Source organism: Protopterus annectens, chromosome 6.part0, assembly GCF_019279795.1.
Source record: "Protopterus annectens isolate FY-2018-M chromosome 6.part0, PAN1.0, whole genome shotgun sequence".
NCBI lineage: Eukaryota > Metazoa > Chordata > Ceratodontiformes > Protopteridae > Protopterus > Protopterus annectens.
The window spans coordinates 328948350-328967250 of NC_056737.1; the positions used below are offsets into that span (position 1 = coordinate 328948350).

An 18901-nucleotide genomic window follows, 5' to 3' on the forward strand; every position below is an offset into this window, starting at 1 on the left:
AATGATGGGACCGCCATAAGGAAGAGTAGGAAGAGATAGGTAGTGGCAAGTGTAGTTTTAGTTGCATAGGTGAGAAAACTTTTGGCCTGTAAAGCATCCCTATTTTTTGATGAGTTTTTCTTATGAAATTTTATATGTGGAGGTCGAATGTAGGATTATCATCCACTATCACCCCTATAGTTTGCTATGAGAAGTGACATCAGCGGTTGTATTATCAAGAGAGAGGACTTTAAATTTTGTTTTTTCATGAGACAGATTTGGGGTGAAAAAAGTAGTTGCTTGATCTTTTTTGGAGTGCGCATGAGTTGTGAGTTACAAAGTTATGTTTCAGTGGCTGTTGCTTCCTGAGTAATTTTTTGGAGGTGTACCATGTTGAGAGTTGTGCAAATGAGTGGAATCATCTGCATATTGTATTAGCGTGGCCTGTTGTGTGGAAGTATAGAAGGTGTTCTTGAACATGTTAAACATGAGGGGACCAATGATAGATCCTTGTGGTACACCAGTGGTGACTGGGAGGTAAGGAGAGAGTGTGGAGTGCCAGTTTACTAATTGATACCTATTGGACAGGTAGTTTTTGAACCACAGAAGGGTGGGCTGAGAGACACCTAGTGAGGTAGAAGTTCTCTGTGGTAAACTATGTCAAATGTTTTAGACAAGCCTATAAATAAGGAAGAAACTAGTTTGCCATTATCTCTAGCTTTATTCACAGTATCTATATAGGTTAGAAGGGCAGTGCTAGTACTATGGGAAGGATGGAAGCCATGTTGTGTAGGGGACAGGAGTTCTTCCTGCAGGAGATAGTCTAGCAATTGTTTTGGAATACATTTTTTCAAGTATTTTGTCAAGGGGATATAAGATTGCTATAGGTCTAAAGTTATTAATGTCTGTTGAATTTACTCCGTTGTGCAGAGGGATAATGTTTGACTCAGTGGGAACATGGGATTACTGGACTGACCTATTTGTAAGGATTGAGACAGGATTGGCATTGCTGTTGGCTGCTATTTTAGGTACTCGCTTGGAAGGGCATCAGCTGAAGAAGAGCATGGTTAAAGTTTAAGAGTAAGGCACAGGTTTGAAGTTGAAAGTGGATCTGGTAATATATGGCTGTTAGTCAGGGTTCGGATTAGATGTTGAGGAATCCTTGGTTATAGATGCTATACTATCTATAAAATAAGAGTTGAACTGTGCTGGACTTTCGAGTGGTGAGTTACTGGGAAAGAGAATTGGGTTGAATTTTTGGCCGGGATATAAGATTTCTTTAATAGATAGGTTCATAGGTAGGTACTAGGCTATCTGCCCGAGGGTATTTATAAGCCTAGCCAGAGTGTGTCGGCTTTTGCCGCCCCATTGATAATTAACTGAGCCTCTGTCAAGCAGAGCCAATGAAGTGATCCCAAGGGTGTATTTTCTGTTACCCATCCACTCGTCAAGGTTTCTCTTAAAGAGTGTTAGTGAGGGACTCTGCCTAATGTAGATAGGAATTTTGTTCCAAAGCATGGGGAGTCTCTGTGACAGGAATCTATCCCTCCAGAATGTTCTATTTATTGTTGTGGTGAGGTTTAGCTCACTAGAGCGCGTGGCTCGTAGTGACTTGGATTTCTTTAGGTGGAGCATGTCCATCAATTCTGAGTTGGACATGGCTTTGAAAGTCAGGCAGAGATCACCTCTGAGTAAGAGATATGTTACTGAGTACAGCTGGAGTTTTTTCAGTCGGTCTGCATAGGACATATGTTTGAGGCCAGTAATCCTCTTGGTGAGGTACTTTTGTGGTCTTTCCAGCTGTTGGAAGTGTCTTGTGAGGTACAACCCAAATGGGGCATTGTACTCTATGATGGGTCTGATGAGTGATGAGTAGAGGGGCACTATAACCTCTTTATTTCTAGATGCGAACCCTTTAGTAATTAGATGGGCCACATAGAAGGATTTCCTAACTACTTTGGCAATGTGATTGTCAAAGGAGAGATTACTATCTACCTGGGTCCCCAGATCTCTTATTACCTCTTCTGTATTAAGGGAGCTGCCACCTATGTGGTAATTCATGGGTGTTTTGTTTTTTCCAAATGGGATGACTATGCATTTTTTGGCATTTAGCTTGAGGCCATGACTTTGACACCAGGTGTCCGTCTCAGTAAGGCCTTTTTGGAGGATGTCCGTGTCAGCCGGAGAGTCAATTATGGCTCCCAGTTTGCAGTCATCGGCGAACTTGGTTAGCCACAGTCCTCCTGTGTTTGCCTGTACTTCTGAAAAGTATATGCCGAACAGTAGGGGTCCCAGGACTGAGCCTTGCGGGACACCACTTGTGACTGGTTTAGAGTCGGACCTGGAGCCTGCTATTCTTACTGCGTGAGTTCTGTCTGTAAGCCAGTTGGCAACCCATCTTGTGACGTTGGGGTTTATATTCAGGCTGGTGAGTTTTTCTATAATACCTGAGTGAGGAATGGTGTTGAACACCTTGGCAAGGTCAAGGTAGCCTGTGTGAACCACCTTTCCCTCGTCTATGGCTTTGGTGACTGTTTCAAAGAAGTCAGCCAGGTTTAGTAGGCATGATCTGCCCTTAACAAAGCTGAACTGGGTCGGGTCAAGTGTTTGGAGGTTCCCAATGTCTTTGTTAATGAGTTCCATGATGATGTGCTCCATAGCCTTGTAGACCAGGCTAGTCAGGCTTATGGGGTGATAGTTACCAGGGTCAGTTGTGGCCCCTCCTTTGTGAAGCGGAATAACAGTTGCTGTGCACCATTCTATGGGCATGTAGCCTCTGGTGATGCTGAGGTTGAACAGCGTGTTTAGGTGGGGGGTTAGTTCGTTCTGTAGTTTGTGCAAGACGCATCTTGGGACACCATCTGGCCCCATTGACGCTGTGTTTTTGGCTTTTGAAAGGGCTACACTTTTCCAGTATTGTTGTGGGCCCTTTTGAAGGTGAGAGGAGGGGTGAAGTTTGCACTGAATCTATATGCCAGGATGGTGCCAATATCAGTAAGTTCAGTATATTTTGTGCTATTTTACACTAGCTCAGAGCATATCTGTGAGTTGCCACTTAGATTCTTGACACAGCTAAAGAAGGCTTTGTGTTTTATCTTTCGAATCCTTGGCTATTTTTCTTTCGAAGTTAGCCTTGGATGATTTTATGAGGGACCTTAGTTTCTTACTGATACTGATCAGGGATGTCTTTCCTTCTTGAGATTTGCTTTTTTTCTGAACTAGTTTCCTCATTTTATTGTATAACATGTTTATGGCAGGGGTCCACCAGACTGGTTTCCTTCTCTTAGATGTCAAAAAATTTTCAGGGTTGCGTTTAGTATTATTCCAAAAGTTATTATAGTATAGTTTTTGCCTTCATTGATTTGCTTTTTAGTATGATTGCGAAACATTCTGAAGTTTTTACGATATTGAGGTGTTTTATATTTTTGCCATTCTTACAATGCATTTCCTCTATCCTGTATTAGCATTCTACTCTTTCTGGATAGCCAAATTGCATTTTTTGTTTTCAGTCTTTTCCCTCTAGGAGGTACAAGGCTATTTAGGATATTTAGAAAAGTTGTATTGAATTTAGTTACAGCATTGTCTAAGATGAGGATTTTTAGGAAGTTCCAGTTAATAGATGATACTGCAGTAAGGAACATTTCTGGGTTAAACTTGGAAAGGTTACATGTTGTTTTATAAATATGCTGTTTAACTGGATGTGAGAGATGTCTACTCATATAGATTGGGAGATAGTCACTGAGAGAGTCTGACATTGTACCTGTGGTGAAATATTTGCTAGGGTCTGATATTAGAATCCAGTCTAATGCAGAATTTGATGTTTTGCTGTAATGTGTGGCGCTATTAATTAGTTGTGTGAAACCTGTAAGTTCATGCTAGATGCAGGAGAGTTCGAGTTTATGTCCAACCAATTGACATTCACATCGCCTAGTAATAGTTTTTCTTGTGGAAATATTATGGATGTCCAATGTAGGATATGTTAGGGGTTGGGAGGGTGGCCTAATGGTTAAAGTGTTTGCCTTACAAACACAAGGTGCAGGGTTTGAGTCTCACAAGAGCTAATTAGCTAGGCTTGAAATGGCTCGCAAGGGCAGTTAGCTTAGTACTAACCTGTGAACCTATGAATCTTCCAGTATAGCTATATTGTTGCCATGAGGGATATACAGGACAGTAATGCATATTTGTTTATAATTGTTTGTTTTGAGGACAGCAATAAGAAGCTCTGCAGAGCTGAAGTTTGGTGTTGGTTTGCTATAAGGGGAAATGTGGTAGGTATTGCAAAGTATTAAAGCAATACCACCACCTTTTCTCTTTATATGGTCATTATGGATAACATTATAGCCAGGAAGTATACCTTTGAAGTCGTTTATGCTGGGTTTAAGCCAAGTTTCAATTACAGCAAGAAAATCAGGCTTATATTGGGCAATCCAGGCATGTAGTTCAGCAGTTTTATTTCTTATACGTCTAACATTTATTGCAGCATAAATTAGATTACCATGGTTGGGAATTGGCTGTTGATGGGTTACAGAGGTGTGTGGGAGAAAATTATCTTTGTGTTTGTTCATTATGATAGGTGGGGCCAGGATTAGGGTATATATGTCCCTCCAGAGGGATTTTAGTATATTGGGGAATTGTGCATACTTTTTTTTTTTTGACAGGATTCTTGCGCTTAATTTTGTTTTGGTTTGAGTTGAAGTGCAATTAATCAGCCGATATTTGGAATAAAGGTGAGGGGCAATATTAAATAGGTTTGGTGCAATGTGTGGAGAGTATAAAGTATGGACAGGTGGTTGGGACAGAGTTGGAGAGATGTTGTGATATATTATTGAGTCATGGTAGGATGAAAGATGGCACAGTAGGAGGAGAAGAGCAGAGGATAAGCTGAAGAGTAGCATAATTAAGTACCGGAATCTGTATTTTATAGATGTCAGGTGGTGGGGAAGTAGCAATGAAGAAGGAAACAGGAAGTTGCAGGACAGTAGGAGAATCGGTGATGGATTCTGAAAGCTGGAAGAGGATAGATAAGGAAAGAAGTATTTTCTATAAAAGAAGAGAGGTAGGTTTGTCCTGGTATCTTCTCTGGAAAAGAGGGGTATTAAAGGTAGAGTAGAAGAAATGAGGGAAATAAGGAACTGTTATTGTAACAAGCACAACAACAATTTGAGCAAATGACTTGTAGGCAAGAAAACATTTAATATAAACAGCAGCAGTGCACAGCTCTGCAGCTTCCACCCAAGTTGCAGTACTAGTAGTAACGTTTAGCAACCATGCAAACTAGATGAGTGACCAACATGAATGATGGGAGTGTTAGACAATAGTTATAAACACTTCAAAACAAACTAGCTGCATCTAAAAAGTGCTACATGTCCAGCCGCTATGTACAGTGCTGCAAGGTCAAAGGCATTTAGTACTGGTTAATCCAGTAGTAGTAGTGTGTAGCAAGGAAACGCAGCACAGAGCAGCCCAGCAAAATAGAGCAGTAGGTCCTGACATGCAGCAAAGTTTAAAAGCTACATGTAAGTCCCAGACAGTCAGAAAAACAATTTCAAACAGAGCCTGGAGCAAGCAGAACTCTGTCAAACAAGAATAATCTTTGGGTGATCCTCAACCAGATGATGTTCCATAGCCATTTGTGAGCTGTCTTCAGGTCCTGTTGATACCACCTGATGAATATCACCCACACTAAGCATGTTATCTTACTAGAGGACTTACCAGCAGTTGTACAGGCCCTGGTCATCTCTCTGCTGGTCTAGTGCAGTGCCCTTTATCTGGGAGTGTATAATACTGATGAGCACAGCAGTTTGCAGCAGATATGGAGAGCTGCAGTGAGCCTGCTTACTGGCACATCTGACTACTTTTGTCATACTTAGGTTCTTACACTGGTTCTCTGTCTGAAAAGAATGCTTTTTTAAAATCCTTGTGATGGTTCATAGAGCCCTAAAATGGTCAAGATCACTCTAGGCTAATGATTTTTTTTGTGTGCTGTTGACCTTTTGGGCATTTTCATTTGACTGATTTAGGGATACTAGCAAGTTCAGTGTTGAGGTTTGAATCATCAGCTTCAGTCCCCCCATATCTTAACCTGTGAGACTGTACTCTGGTAGCTTTAGGAAAGTACTGTTGAGGTGAGCTTTAGGAATCCCTTGAGAGGCCCTGCTTTCATAAGTTTTGAGACAGTTTTTGATGATGCTTATATTAGTACAGAAACTGAATCGTGTTTGATGTTATTTTATGCATGCTGTATTTTATGACCTTATTGTTCTTATTGAATACCACATTAATGAAGCTAGACTGATTGATTTTTTGGAAGGCTGCTGGATTATTAATCACCAGAGTTCATTAGAATTACTCTTACATTGGCTGTGCCTGTGGAGACTTTATACACAGATGAAGTAAGCAATAATGGATTAAAAACAATGGAGAAGATACTTCCAAGATGGCTGCTCACTGAGTAACAGCTTAATTTCAGCTCTCCCAGTGTGAAAACAGAAACTCAGAAAAGAGAGCCAGTGAATGTATTTTTGGGTAAATTCCGAGAACCTGAAATAAAATTAACCAGAAAAGATGAGGAGAAAACACTGTCTGGGAAGAATTCTGTTCAGCAAAAAGAAGTTCAAGTGCCAACTTTGGTGTAAGACATGACTTCCAGCAATCTAGAGGAAAAAGTGTGCTCAGACGTGATGAAAATATATGAAACACTGAAGGCGTTTATCAACTCAAATAACAAACGGCTGGAAAAAATGGAAGAAGCTTTAAACAGATATTTAGATGGACTGATAAAACTGCAAAAATCAGAGACTGAAATGAGGAAAAGGCTGGCTGAGTATGAGAGCTCAAGAAGAGATGTTTCAAAAAACTGTAGAAGTAGAGAACAGAGCATGTAGGGAAAGCCTGAGATTTTCTGCTGTACCAGAGAAACTGGAAGGAACAGACTGTATTAATTTTATGAAAGCACAAATAAGCATCTGAACTGGTATTCCACAGCCAAAGTTTTTAATTGAAAGGGCAGATTGTGTGTATGCTCCAAACCTTGCCAAGGGAAGCTGCTGTTACAAAATGCATAATTAGTAGGGCATATAAAATACTGCTTGAAAGCTATAGGAATCAGTAATGGGAATTTAGAAAAGAGTGGGAAAAGAGATTGTATAAGCAATTCACAAAGAAACAATGGGGAGGATGTTTGAATGTCTCCCAAATATGCAACAGTCTACAAGAGTTGGGATTTTTGCTTGGAAGTGTTTTTATAAGTATTTTTATACTCCATGCAGACTCCAAAGAATTTTTTCTCAGATAGCTTGCAAATGCTGGAGGGGTGACAGGGAAGAAAGAGTTAATTGGGAACATATTTTTTGGGAGTGTAATACGTTGGCAGACTTTAAAAATTCCCTGAAGACTACTCTGTCAGAAATACTGGGTGAGCAAATTGCAATAACTAAGGAAATTATTTTTTGAACTGGGATACAGGATCTGAATTACCTAGAAATAGTAAGGCCTTGCTGAGTTTAATTCTGGTGGCTGACAAAAAAAAAAAAAAACAGTTACTACAAAATGGAAATCAAAGTCTAAACAAACCATATTAGCAGAATTGAATACATTTCAGTGATAAAAGAACTGGAAGTGAAAGCTTTACAAAAGGGTAGAAACAAATTACATAGAACAAAGTGGAGATTTTGGGAACAATACATGGAGAATAATGTTATGGAGGAGGAATGGGGTTTAAGGAGAGGCAGGAATTCAATGAGCTATATAATGTTCGATTGACAATGAGTATATGTGATGTATAATGTTTGCACCTGAAAATATGTCCATGTGGTTTGTTTTCATTTATATAAATGCATTATCACCTATGTCATAAGCGATAATTCAGTAACCGTGTTTTTTGTTAAAAAAATGGAGAAGAATGATGAGACGCAACTGTAATGAAATGTGTGATTTGTAAATGCTGTCCATTATCTCTCTCTCTGAGCTGCTGTTTGGTTGGTCTATTTAACGAATTTGAATCCATTTTAGACTGTGCTATTATGGTGGATTACACTACTTTCTCATCGTATGTAATATGACGTGAAACTGATTTGGGTTTTCTTGTTTTATTAAACTGGCTTTTTATACTGACTTTAAAGAATTCTTCTGCGATTTTTACCTGTTGTATAGAGATGTTTCTTAAGCAATTTAAACTGATATTGCTGTTGGCTCTGCTCTGTTTTCAGAGAGTCTGTCTTGTGAGAATCATACTCAAAAGTTTAGAAACCTTTCTTAATAACTAATTTGAATGTTTGCTTTTTTAGCACATCAAATCAGTATCATCCTGTTTTGGCACTTCTCCTTACAATGATTTTCAACTTGTTTTGCCATAGGAGGAGTTTTGGCATCTTTGTGTTATATTAATTCTGCACAGACTGTGAGGCGGGACCCTTGAGTGGGGCAGTGAGCTCTTTGAAGAGGATTAAAGGAGGGAAGGAGAGACGTAGACACATATGGCAAGCTGTGTCTTCTCAGTCAATAGCTGATATTTTGCAGCTTAATTATCCATCTAGATTAAGCAGCACAGTGGATAGCAGTGTTGTCTCAAAGCAAGAGGTTCCCTGGTTTGATTCCTGGCTGGGGTGCGTTCTGTGTGGAGTCTGCACGTCTTCCCTGTGTTGACGTGGTTTTCTTCCATGTGCTACGGTTTCCTCCCACATTCCAAAGACATGTACTAGCTGGATTGGACACTGTAAACTGGGCATACGTGCGAGTGTCCATATAAGTGTGTGGTGTGGCAGAACTACTAAGCCAGGGCTAGCCACCTGGTCATGTAAACCTTGGCTATGGATTGCTACAGTTGAAGAGTCACCCCACCCCATGTCCAAAATGGGAAAAGGGGTTGTGGGGGGATGGATAGATATTAGCCATGTAGATTACATAGTGTACCCTACTGTGTAAGACTATAGATTATAAATATGCATAATGTCTATCCAAATGATGTAACCTTTGGCAAAGCCAGTTGCTGTACTTTATCAACAAGACTTAACATTTTTCCTGGAATCTTCATCATGGTCCTCCTCTGTAAAAGGCCCCAGGCTTATTGGGACTCTGTGGATGCATTGTAAAAAAACTAATAAATGAAAGTGTGCATTTGTATAAGAAGTAACTCAACATCTATGTTGATGGAGGGTTTTCTACATAGGTATGCATATGTTTTGTGTGATTGTATTTGTTTACCTGGTTAAGTGCCTCTGACAATTTGTGCAGAGGATTAAAGAGTTGCTAACGAGCTGTTTCCCATGGCCCGGTCTTTCATTTCTCAGCCTCCATCACCTAACTTTGCGACTCTTAGCAAGTCATTTTACCTGACAGATCTCACACATTGAGTATGAAAAATGTCCATGGAGATCAGTAATCTCTCTCTCTCTTATTCGTCTTCTTCTTTCGGCTTTTCCCGGTTAGGGGTCACCACAGCGGATCATCTGTCCGCTCATGATTGGCAGTGGAGTTTTACAGTGTTGAGTTGCCAGCCCGGCGCCCAACCTTCCACAAAAGGCACGCACATGCACGCACTCACACCTAGGGCCAATTTAGAGTGTCCAATCCACCTACTGCATGTCTTTGGGATGTGGGAGGAAACCCACGCGACCACAGGGAGGACATGCAGACTCCACACAGAAGGCACCCCAGCTAATCTCTCTCTCTTACTATCAAGTACAAATCAAATAAAACAAAATAAACCTTGTAAGTTGTTGTGGTCACACTACTATTTTTTTTTATTTTGGCCCCGTGGGCTGCCAATCATCATTCTCATATTTATTATTTTATTTTATTTTATTTATCCTTTGTTGACCAGGTTAATTCCACTTGACCAACGGCCTCTTTTTTAATATTCATACTGACTAGGTGAAGTCTGACCAGGGCACTGAGGAAGTTTCCCTACTCTTTTCAGTAAGTGCCATGGGATCTGTTACATCCACCAGATCTGCCAAAACTCAGGCAGATTGGGCATCAGTTTAATGCCTCATCCAAATGATGGTTTTAATCCATTTGTGCTATAAGCCCAGCTTCTAATTAATTCATTAATTTATTTGTTTTTAGCTGTGGTTGTGATGTGATCTATAGTGACCCTCCCTTTTCACCCACAGCCTTGATTTAGCACACATGTAACTCTGTATATGTGATGTTCATGATTATATCTGATCAACATTGCAGATATTTAAACAAGTATGATATCAGTGATTTAGTTTGAAATCCTTTCCAACAAAAGCACATAAGAGAAAAGACAGACAATATAATTTCTTCCTGTAGGTACCAGTGGTGAAGCAGTTCCCGATAACTTCAGACTGGAGGAGACCAACCTACCTACAGAGATTGCCAGAGGACAGGTAAAGGTGAAGACCCTTTACCTGTCAGTGGATCCCTATATGGTGAGTTGCAAATGATACTTCATACACAGCTACTCTTATTATAATATTATTTGTTTATTTAGTGTTTTAACTGTACTGATAGACTGATACCCATGACCTGGCCTACAAGCTTGAGCAAGACTGTTTCATTTGATATTTTAGTACATCTCTTCCCCAAGTTAGTCGGTAGATCCTGGAATCAGTCATTCAGAATTGTTTTGAGGAGTAAGTTGCGATGCATAATGTTGTGTAACTTGTGTCACTGTAGATTTTGATCACTTTTTGTTTATTACCGAGGTGAGTGTGCAAATTAAACATGACTTTTTTGTTTTCAGAAATTACCCTGGAGGACTTAGTTTATTTCATATCATATGTCTTTTTACCGCAGGTTAGTAAAACTGTTGTACACTGCACTAATTTACAGCAGCTTTCAGTTTTCTACATAGAAATGGTATTTGATGTGGTATGAGCTACTGAGAGGAAATAGGTGCATAGCTCAGCTATTGTCCTTTACTGGACTGAAATCCTTTCCAAGCTTCATTCTCTGCCTTGCATCCACTTAGTGTTAGGATAAGCTCTGGATCCTCCATTGGCTCCTGCATAACCCTGAATAGCATAAAGTGGGTATCTGAAACTGAGCTGAGTGACTTAGTGAACTTATATGTTTAATCATTCAAGAGTGACATTTAAACAAGAAAAACAAAACTGTTGTAAACCTTTTAGCTAGATGTTGACTTCTTCTGGGTATTAGGTACATGGCTGGCTTTAGCTGACACAGTGCCATAGGTGTAATGCTTTATTGCCCACCCTTAAGCCCCACCCACAGTACACTCCTGACAGGACCCAATTGAGCCATGCCCACATGTAGGTCACAACCTCTGGAAAGCCACACCTTTTTTGTCATTGAAGTATTTTAATGCATGGTAATCACTAAATGCTTCTTCAGCCATACTTCAGGGAGAAAAGAAACCCTGTAATATTAAACTTCAAGTGATGGTGGGCTTTTCCTGTGACAGTAAAGCTGCTTCATCAGTTGCCGCTATAAGAGTGTTCTTATTTGAAATAGTGTCAAACATTAATTTTCTACCTTTAAACATTGTAGACCTGTCACTTGCATTGCTTTGTACAAGATCCATTCGTATTTAACTGAGACAGAACTTAAAATTGTCATTTACTCAGGAGTAATGTTAACTCTGTAGTCTGTGTGACTTTTGCTTAAGTATTACACATTATATAAACAAGTACATACCCTGTGGTCTTCCAGTTCATGACGAGGTCAACCACTGAGTCATCACAATTCGATATCAGTGACAGATAAAAATTGTGATGTATTTGGTGATGCAGCTGAAATTCTGTGCTGATAAAGTGGCCTAAAGGAATAGAGCGGTATTGCTAGAAGTGACTGTAGTCTTGAGCTTGGCATGCTATGATAAATAAGTACCTTACCAAGAGTGTCAGCTGAGAGACTTCCAATATGGTTGCACACGGAATACCTGCTTAATTTCAGCTCTCCCAATATGAAAACAGAAACTTAGAAAAGAGAGCCAGTAAATTTATCTTTTTGGGTAAATTTCAGTTACTGGCTAGTAAGTGTACTACCTGGATGCCAGCAAAAAAGAGGTTTAGAGAACCTGAAAGAAAATCAATCAAAAAAGGTGAAGCGAAAACACTGGCTGTGAAGAATTCTGCAGTTCTTCATCAAAAATAAGCTCAAGCTCCAGCTTTGGTGCAAGACATTACTTCCTGTAATTGAGAGGAAAAATATGTAAAATGTGCTCAGAGTTGATTAAAATAAATGAAACATTGAAGGAGTATATCAACTCAAATGACAAAAGGCTGGACGACGGTAGAATCCTTAAACAGAGATTCAGATGAGCTGATAAAACTGCAAAAATCAGAGTCAGAAATTAAGAAAAAGCTGGCTGAGTATGAGACAGCTCAAAAAGAGATGTTTCAAAAAATGGTAGAATTAGAGGACAGAGGATGAAGAGCAAACCTGAGCTTTTCTGCTGTACCAGAGAAAATAAAAGGAACAGACTAGACTGTATTAATTTTATGAAAGCCCAAATAAGCAACTGGACTGGTATATTCCACAGCATGAGTTCTTAATTGAAAGGGCACATCATGTATATGCTCTAAACCTGGCCACGAGAAAGCAGCCAAGACCTCTAAAAGTAAAGATGCAATCCTACCAGCAGAAAGAGTTGATTCTGATAAAAACTGTGGCAGAAGGACAAAGTACTAAAAGTTAGAGACAGAAGAATGTTTGTGGGAAATGTTTTCTCACTGTACACTAGGCAGAAGAGGAGTAAATTTATTCCAGCAATCGGGGAATGTCGAGAAACAGGAATGAGATTCAAGCTGCTATATCCTGCTATCTTCAGAATATTTTTTTCCCAGACAGTCAACATCATTTTTTGATGCAGAACAGGCTTAGGAGGAAATACAAAAGTTTGCCCAACAATAAGTGAGCTGTCAAACCAAGGTAGATTCTGACTTTTGTTCTTCTGATAATAAAGCTCATAGAGAGACTGTGCCAGTGAAACCTTTTCCAATGTTCCAAAGGAAAATGCTTAAGATGCAGAAAAAAGCACAGGAGTCGACTAGAAGAACATGGAGTACATTGGAAATGACCAGAGACTGGATTTGGGAGATAGAGATCAACTGGAAGAAAACCAACTCAGAACTTAATGAATAAATGTGGAATTACAAAGCATCAAATCACATTTGTGAAATATGATGGAATAAGAAAACCTGGAAATATTGGATTGTTTTGACTGTTAAACTTGTAGGGACTCTAAAGCATATGCCGTACTGCATGTCATTAATGTTTGGAAGAACATTAAGGATAGGAGAAGAGGAAGGAAAGAGGTAGCTGTAAGTAAACAGTCTTTTTTCCTTAACAGTATTTTCTATAAATAATGACATGTACTGCATGTTATAAAATAAAGCTTTGTCAGGTCTTTTTGTGTGTAATAGGGATACTAAAGTAAACATGTGGTCTTTTTTTTTTGTTCCTTCATTTCTCTTTCTTCTTGTTCAGTTTAAGAAATGTAGGCACTGTAATGTAAAAAGAGAAGAAAACCTAGACAAAAGAACATGATACAAGTAGAACTGACATGTTTTTTCTTACTTTTGCATAAGAGAATGACTGGATTAAGGCCCTTGACGTGATCTAACAGCAAGTTTTAAGGTGAAGCAAGTAAATAAAAAAACACTGAATGTAATGAAAAGTTTTCATCTAGGAAATAAATGCTCACAGTGTAACATGAGAAACTTGTTGCTGAGGATAACTGTGTATCTGGTTCTCATGTTTCTGTGGAGACAACCTGATTTTGGTAATAAAAGCAGAATACTCTTTTCTTTTAATGGCTAAAACATAATGCCTTTTGAAAGTGTTCAAATTGCTTTCTGCATCCGGGAGAGTAATAAAGATGAGACAAAAAACAGACAGCACTTAGTGTAATTAGAAGCACAGATAGTACTATGAGACTTAGCATGGATAACTTTCATTATAGATAAGTTAAAGCCGTGAGTGTGTAGCTGTCAGTGTGGGACAATTGCTCCTATTAGGAGTTAAACTTCATTATTTTATTGATTTATTTACTGACAATTGGTGATTAGGAAAGTCTGATTGGTCAGAAACCGATTTTCAGAAGAGGCCTGGGGAGAAAAGCTCCACAGTACAAAGTTCAGACATTAAAAGTTTAAACAATGTTAATAGCAATACTTGGCATACATCTTTAAACATAGAATAAAGTACAATATCGGCAATAAAACTATACAGTCTAAAACATTGTACCATCAAGAAAAGAGTAACCTTTGATAATTGTAATAAAATAGAAATTATATTAATTGATAAAAAGAGATATAGTTTGATTACTGAGCTATCAAATAAGTTTTGGAAATAGAAAGGAGAGTTCATTATTTGAAGTTGTTTATAGTTTTGTGAGTTTGTATTAAGCTAATAGGATATTGAGGTGTTTTGAAGGTGTTTTTGAGGGTTTTCATTAACACAAAAATTCTTGTAACATTTGATATAGGTTGAAATGGACATGACAAAAAAGACAACTGCATAAAAGAGCAACCTGACAGACATTAGTGTATGCATGTAACACAAAAGCTGAAATTAGACTGTTATATACATAACAGGTGGAAATAACTTCTTGCCATAACGGTATCACTTTCCATATTGTCTTTAAATGTGAATAGCCTCACAGGTATATACAGAAAAGAAATAGTAAACCATATTAAAAAATGCAAAGTGCAAATAGCTATGGTACAGGAGACACATTTGAGAAGAAATGAGCATGTGAATTTGATGAAGAAAGGATTTCAGGAAGGTTATTCAGAGGAATATCAGGGACAAGGGGAAAGGAGGGTCCTTATATTAATTACTAGAGGAACTCCGGTGATGATAGAAGTGGAAAAAAGATAATAATGTTAGATTTATATTGGCGAGGGAGGAGGATTGCGCTGGCATATATTTATATTCCACCTAAAACTGTTACAGTGGAGCTTAAGAAAATTCTGGGAGAAATAATCAGCTTTCGGCAGGGAATATTACTTATAGGTGGGAGATGGAATTTTATTTGCAACAGTGATAATGTATCTGAGGCCCTAGAAAGGAAAATAAAACAAAAGAGGGAATATTTTTGAAGAAATTTAGGAAATTATTTGGTATGGTAGATGTGAATTCAGTAGTAGGATATCAGAAGGAATTTACATATTATTCCCCAAGGTACAAAAAAATGGTCTATGCCAGACAGTTATTGTACTTCACAGGAACTTGTGCCTTTAATTGAAAGTTTTGATTTGTATCTAATGACTATCTCAGATCACATGCCAGTAATAACCAAAATAAAAATGTAGGGTAATGAAATAAAACTGAGACACTTTTGCTTCCCCACCTATCTGTTAAACTTAGAGGAATTTAAGGAATGGGTAGTGCTAATTATTCGGGAGTTACTAGGGAAGACAGAAATTTCTTCAGAAATTATAGCTAGGCCATGGGATAAAATGAAAGTGGAGTTTAAAAAATATGTTAGAAATGGAGGAGAAAGAAGATATATGGTTGAAATGTGGCAGGAACTGTTTAGAGGGATTGACAGAGATTAATGTTGCAGAATGGGGAGAATCTCACATGGCAAGAGGAGGCAGAGTGCTGGGGAGAAAATAGGGGAGTGTTCAGTGGTATGCATGAGTCTGGAAGGATTGCTGTTAAGCAGCTTTTTTTTGTTAGCAACTCTGGACCATGGAACTTTTTGGCATGGCAGCTCAGGCGGCAGATGATGGAAGGGGTTGTTGCCAACCTTGTGTAGCCTGTGGCAAGGGGAATGGTCAGAGATACAGTAGAGGTATTGGAGGTCTTTTGGAGATTTTGTGGGAATCTGTATAGAGCAGATAAATGTGGAAATCAGGAAGAAGTGCAAGTGGAAATGTTTGTGAAATGGGGTTGGAGGTAAATGAGGCTTGGTTACTGACAGGATAGGAAAAGGTGAGATAGAAATGGTAATGTGTGGCCAATCTTAAGGAGAGTCTCCAGGAGTAGATGGTGTTTTTGTGGACATCTGGAAGCTAGGAGGGAAGAAAGTATTAAAGATCTGGAAGGTTTTATTTGGTGGTGTTTTGGGAGGGGGGGCACCACTGTCCTGGCAGAGGGCTGTGGTACCTGGGGATGGTGGGGACCCATCTGGGTTTGCTTCCTGTGGGCCCATTTCAATTCTAGACTATGATTGCAGGATGTCTGTGTCTGTGGTGGGTGGGAGAGTTGCAATGATGACGCCAGGATTAGTGGATGTGAATCAGTGTGGCTTTGTGGAGAGAAGGCAAACATTAGATGGCATTGATGAGGCAGTGATGTTTCAGAGTGAGGCAGAGTGTGTGATGGTGTACTGTAGTTTAATGGGCCTTGATGCAGAGGGGTTGCATTTGACAGAGTGGGCTGGGATTTTATGGGTGGAGCAGTGGAGGCATTTGCATTCCCTGATAGAATGGTAAGGTTGATTGGATGTGTAAGGGATCAGAGGCCAAGATTGAGGTTATTTATTTTATTTATTTATTTATTTAAATTTGTTGACCGGGAGTGTCCGACTGGACGTAGGTCCATTTTCAGCGGAGGCCCGGGGACAAAAGCTCCACAGTTAAAATAAACAGACAGTATTTACATTGGATTACATAGTGATTAACAATTTACATAGCAATTACTTACAACATAATTACAGATGAAGCACATAGTACATCAGTAGACAACTAGAATCTTTATCTGTGAAGAAGTGCATACCAGACATTAACAAATGTTACAAGAAGAAGAAGTTTGTGCTGTATAATAAGTACTGGCTTATGAGCATCTGAGTTTGCTATAATCAAGGTAATTAGTGGAGTGGAAAGAAAGGTAGCGGTTGGATGGGGTGGATGATATTAGAGTGGGAGTTGCAAGGGCATAGCCAGCATGTTTTTAGTTGCGCTTTTAGTAAAGTTTTGAAGTGGGTGCATGATGTTATGGAGGTAATTGTGAGTGGGAGTGAGTTCCATAATTTGGCTATGGCGCAAGAGAACAGTGATTCACCAGCAGAGTTATTGGCTTTAGTGATCTGCAAGTGATTTTTACTGCTGGATCTTAGTGGTCTGGTGGTGCGATAGGGTTGGAGTAGATTCTGGAGGGATGGGACATTTAGTGGATGGTTTACTAGTTTGTGGGCGAGTGAGAGTTGATACCACTGAAGGAGGTGAGGGAGTTCAAGCCAGCTCAGTTCAGGAAGGGAGAGACAGTGGTGACTATGGTAGGATGCCCCTGTGGCGAATTTGGCGATTTTGTTGTAGCAGGTCTCTAGCTTGTTTAGATCACATTGCCTTAGGTTGGTATATATTGGAGAGGCATAAAGTAGGGTGGAGATAGGTTGGGGGTTCTTCTCTGATGGGTTCTATTTGAGCAGAGTGGCCAGTCAGGAATGTCCTCTTTCTCTTTTGCTGTTTCCGTTGAGTTTGGAGATAATGGTAGGGAAGGTGGGGGACTCAGAGGTTTGGGGAAATAAGTAGTATGGTGGTCAGAAAGGATTGGTTATGTTTACAGATGATGTTGTTTTGTGTCTGGTGGAACTGGGAGGGGGATATTTCAGTGTTGTAGAGCACTCTGAGACAGTTTCTGGTCTTTTGGGGATGCAGGGTTGTTGAAGATAAAGCAAGGGCAATGACTGTGGACCATGTGCCCAGGCACAGATTGGTTCAGTGGTGCCCATATTTATGGGGACATGGCAAAATGAGGTACTTGGAAGTATGGATTAAAAGAGATTCTGTTGTGGCAGCTGGGGATGTGTGGGAATACACTAGACAGAGGATGACACAGGAACTGAGAAACTGTGTGCTCTGTTTTATGGATGTGCATGGCAAGATGCAGACATTGGGAGTGTTTTTGATTTTGACAGGGTGGTTTAGGATTGGTTGGTTTAGGGGGTATTTCAGGGCTGTATGGTTGGGGTTCCTGTACATAGCATGGACAGAGGGCTGTAGTTCGAAGTGGAGGGGGGAGATGGTGGGACAGGGGGAGGCTCGGGAGATAGGGAGAGACTGGGATTTTGTATGTAGATCCTTGGGGAGAGTGGGAATAGCCATGCTGAGTGTTATATTCATAAATTAGCAGGGGGTATTCTTGGTGCTGAACTGACATTGGAATGGAGAAAGGAGATTCTGACAATAGTGATAACTGCAATTGTGGGTGCAGAGAATAGGCAAGAGGGGACTGGAGCTTGCTGGAAGGAACTGACAGACATGTCAAGGTGTTGGGAGCAAATAAGTAGAGAGGGAAGGGTGGTACAGTGGGAGGAAGCCAGGGATTCATTTGGACTGAAGGCTGGAAATTGTCTTTCCTGTCAGGGATTGATGTCAAAGTGTAGGCAATGAGAGGGGAGTGGGGGGGATCCTCGGTGGGAGACCAGCACTGGTGGGGTTTTTGGTATAGAGTCTAGAGCAGAGGTTGCTGTTGGGAAGGGAATAATTGGTGGGGCATATGGAATGTTGCATGGTGACTGTGGGAGTCAGTTGGAGGAGGTTGGAGGGGACTGGGAGCAGAGACTGGGTGGTCAGTTCGCAGAGAGGCAGTGGTAGGATTTATATGTTGCTCCCAGGTATGCAACAGAGTCTAGAGGATTTGGCATCTTTGCTTGGAGGTGTTTGTATGGGTGTTTTTATACCCCAAGTGGACTCCAGAGAGTTTTTCCTTGGGTGGGTTGCAGGTGTTAGAGGTGTGGTAGGGAGGATAGACGTGATTGGGAGCATATTTTGTAGGAGTGTGGTGGGTTGGCAGACTTTGGAGGTTCCTTGCAGACTACTACTCTGTCAGGGGTGCTGGGTGGGTGGATTGGTGTGTATGGGGAAATTATTTTTTTGAGCTGGGATACAGGATCTGAATTGCCTAGACATGATGGGGCCTTGGTGGATTTAATTCTGATGGCTGCCAAGGGGGCTGTTGCTGGAAAATGGAGGTCAAAGTCTAGGCCAACCATATTGGAATTAGTGAGTATAGTGGCAGAGATAGTGGAACTGGAGGTGGG

General features: G+C 40.1%; 1 protein-coding gene across 1 annotated transcript in view; it reads left to right on the forward strand.

Moving 5' to 3' along the window:
- The window catches only part of LOC122804301 (prostaglandin reductase 2-like), a 332343-nt gene that overhangs the window by 70025 nt on the left and 243417 nt on the right, over positions 1-18901 (forward strand). Inside the window, exon 3 of the mRNA XM_044074091.1 lies at positions 10255-10373. Within this exon, the coding sequence (XP_043930026.1) occupies positions 10255-10373 (119 nt within the window). The remainder of the gene's footprint in view (positions 1-10254; positions 10374-18901) is intronic.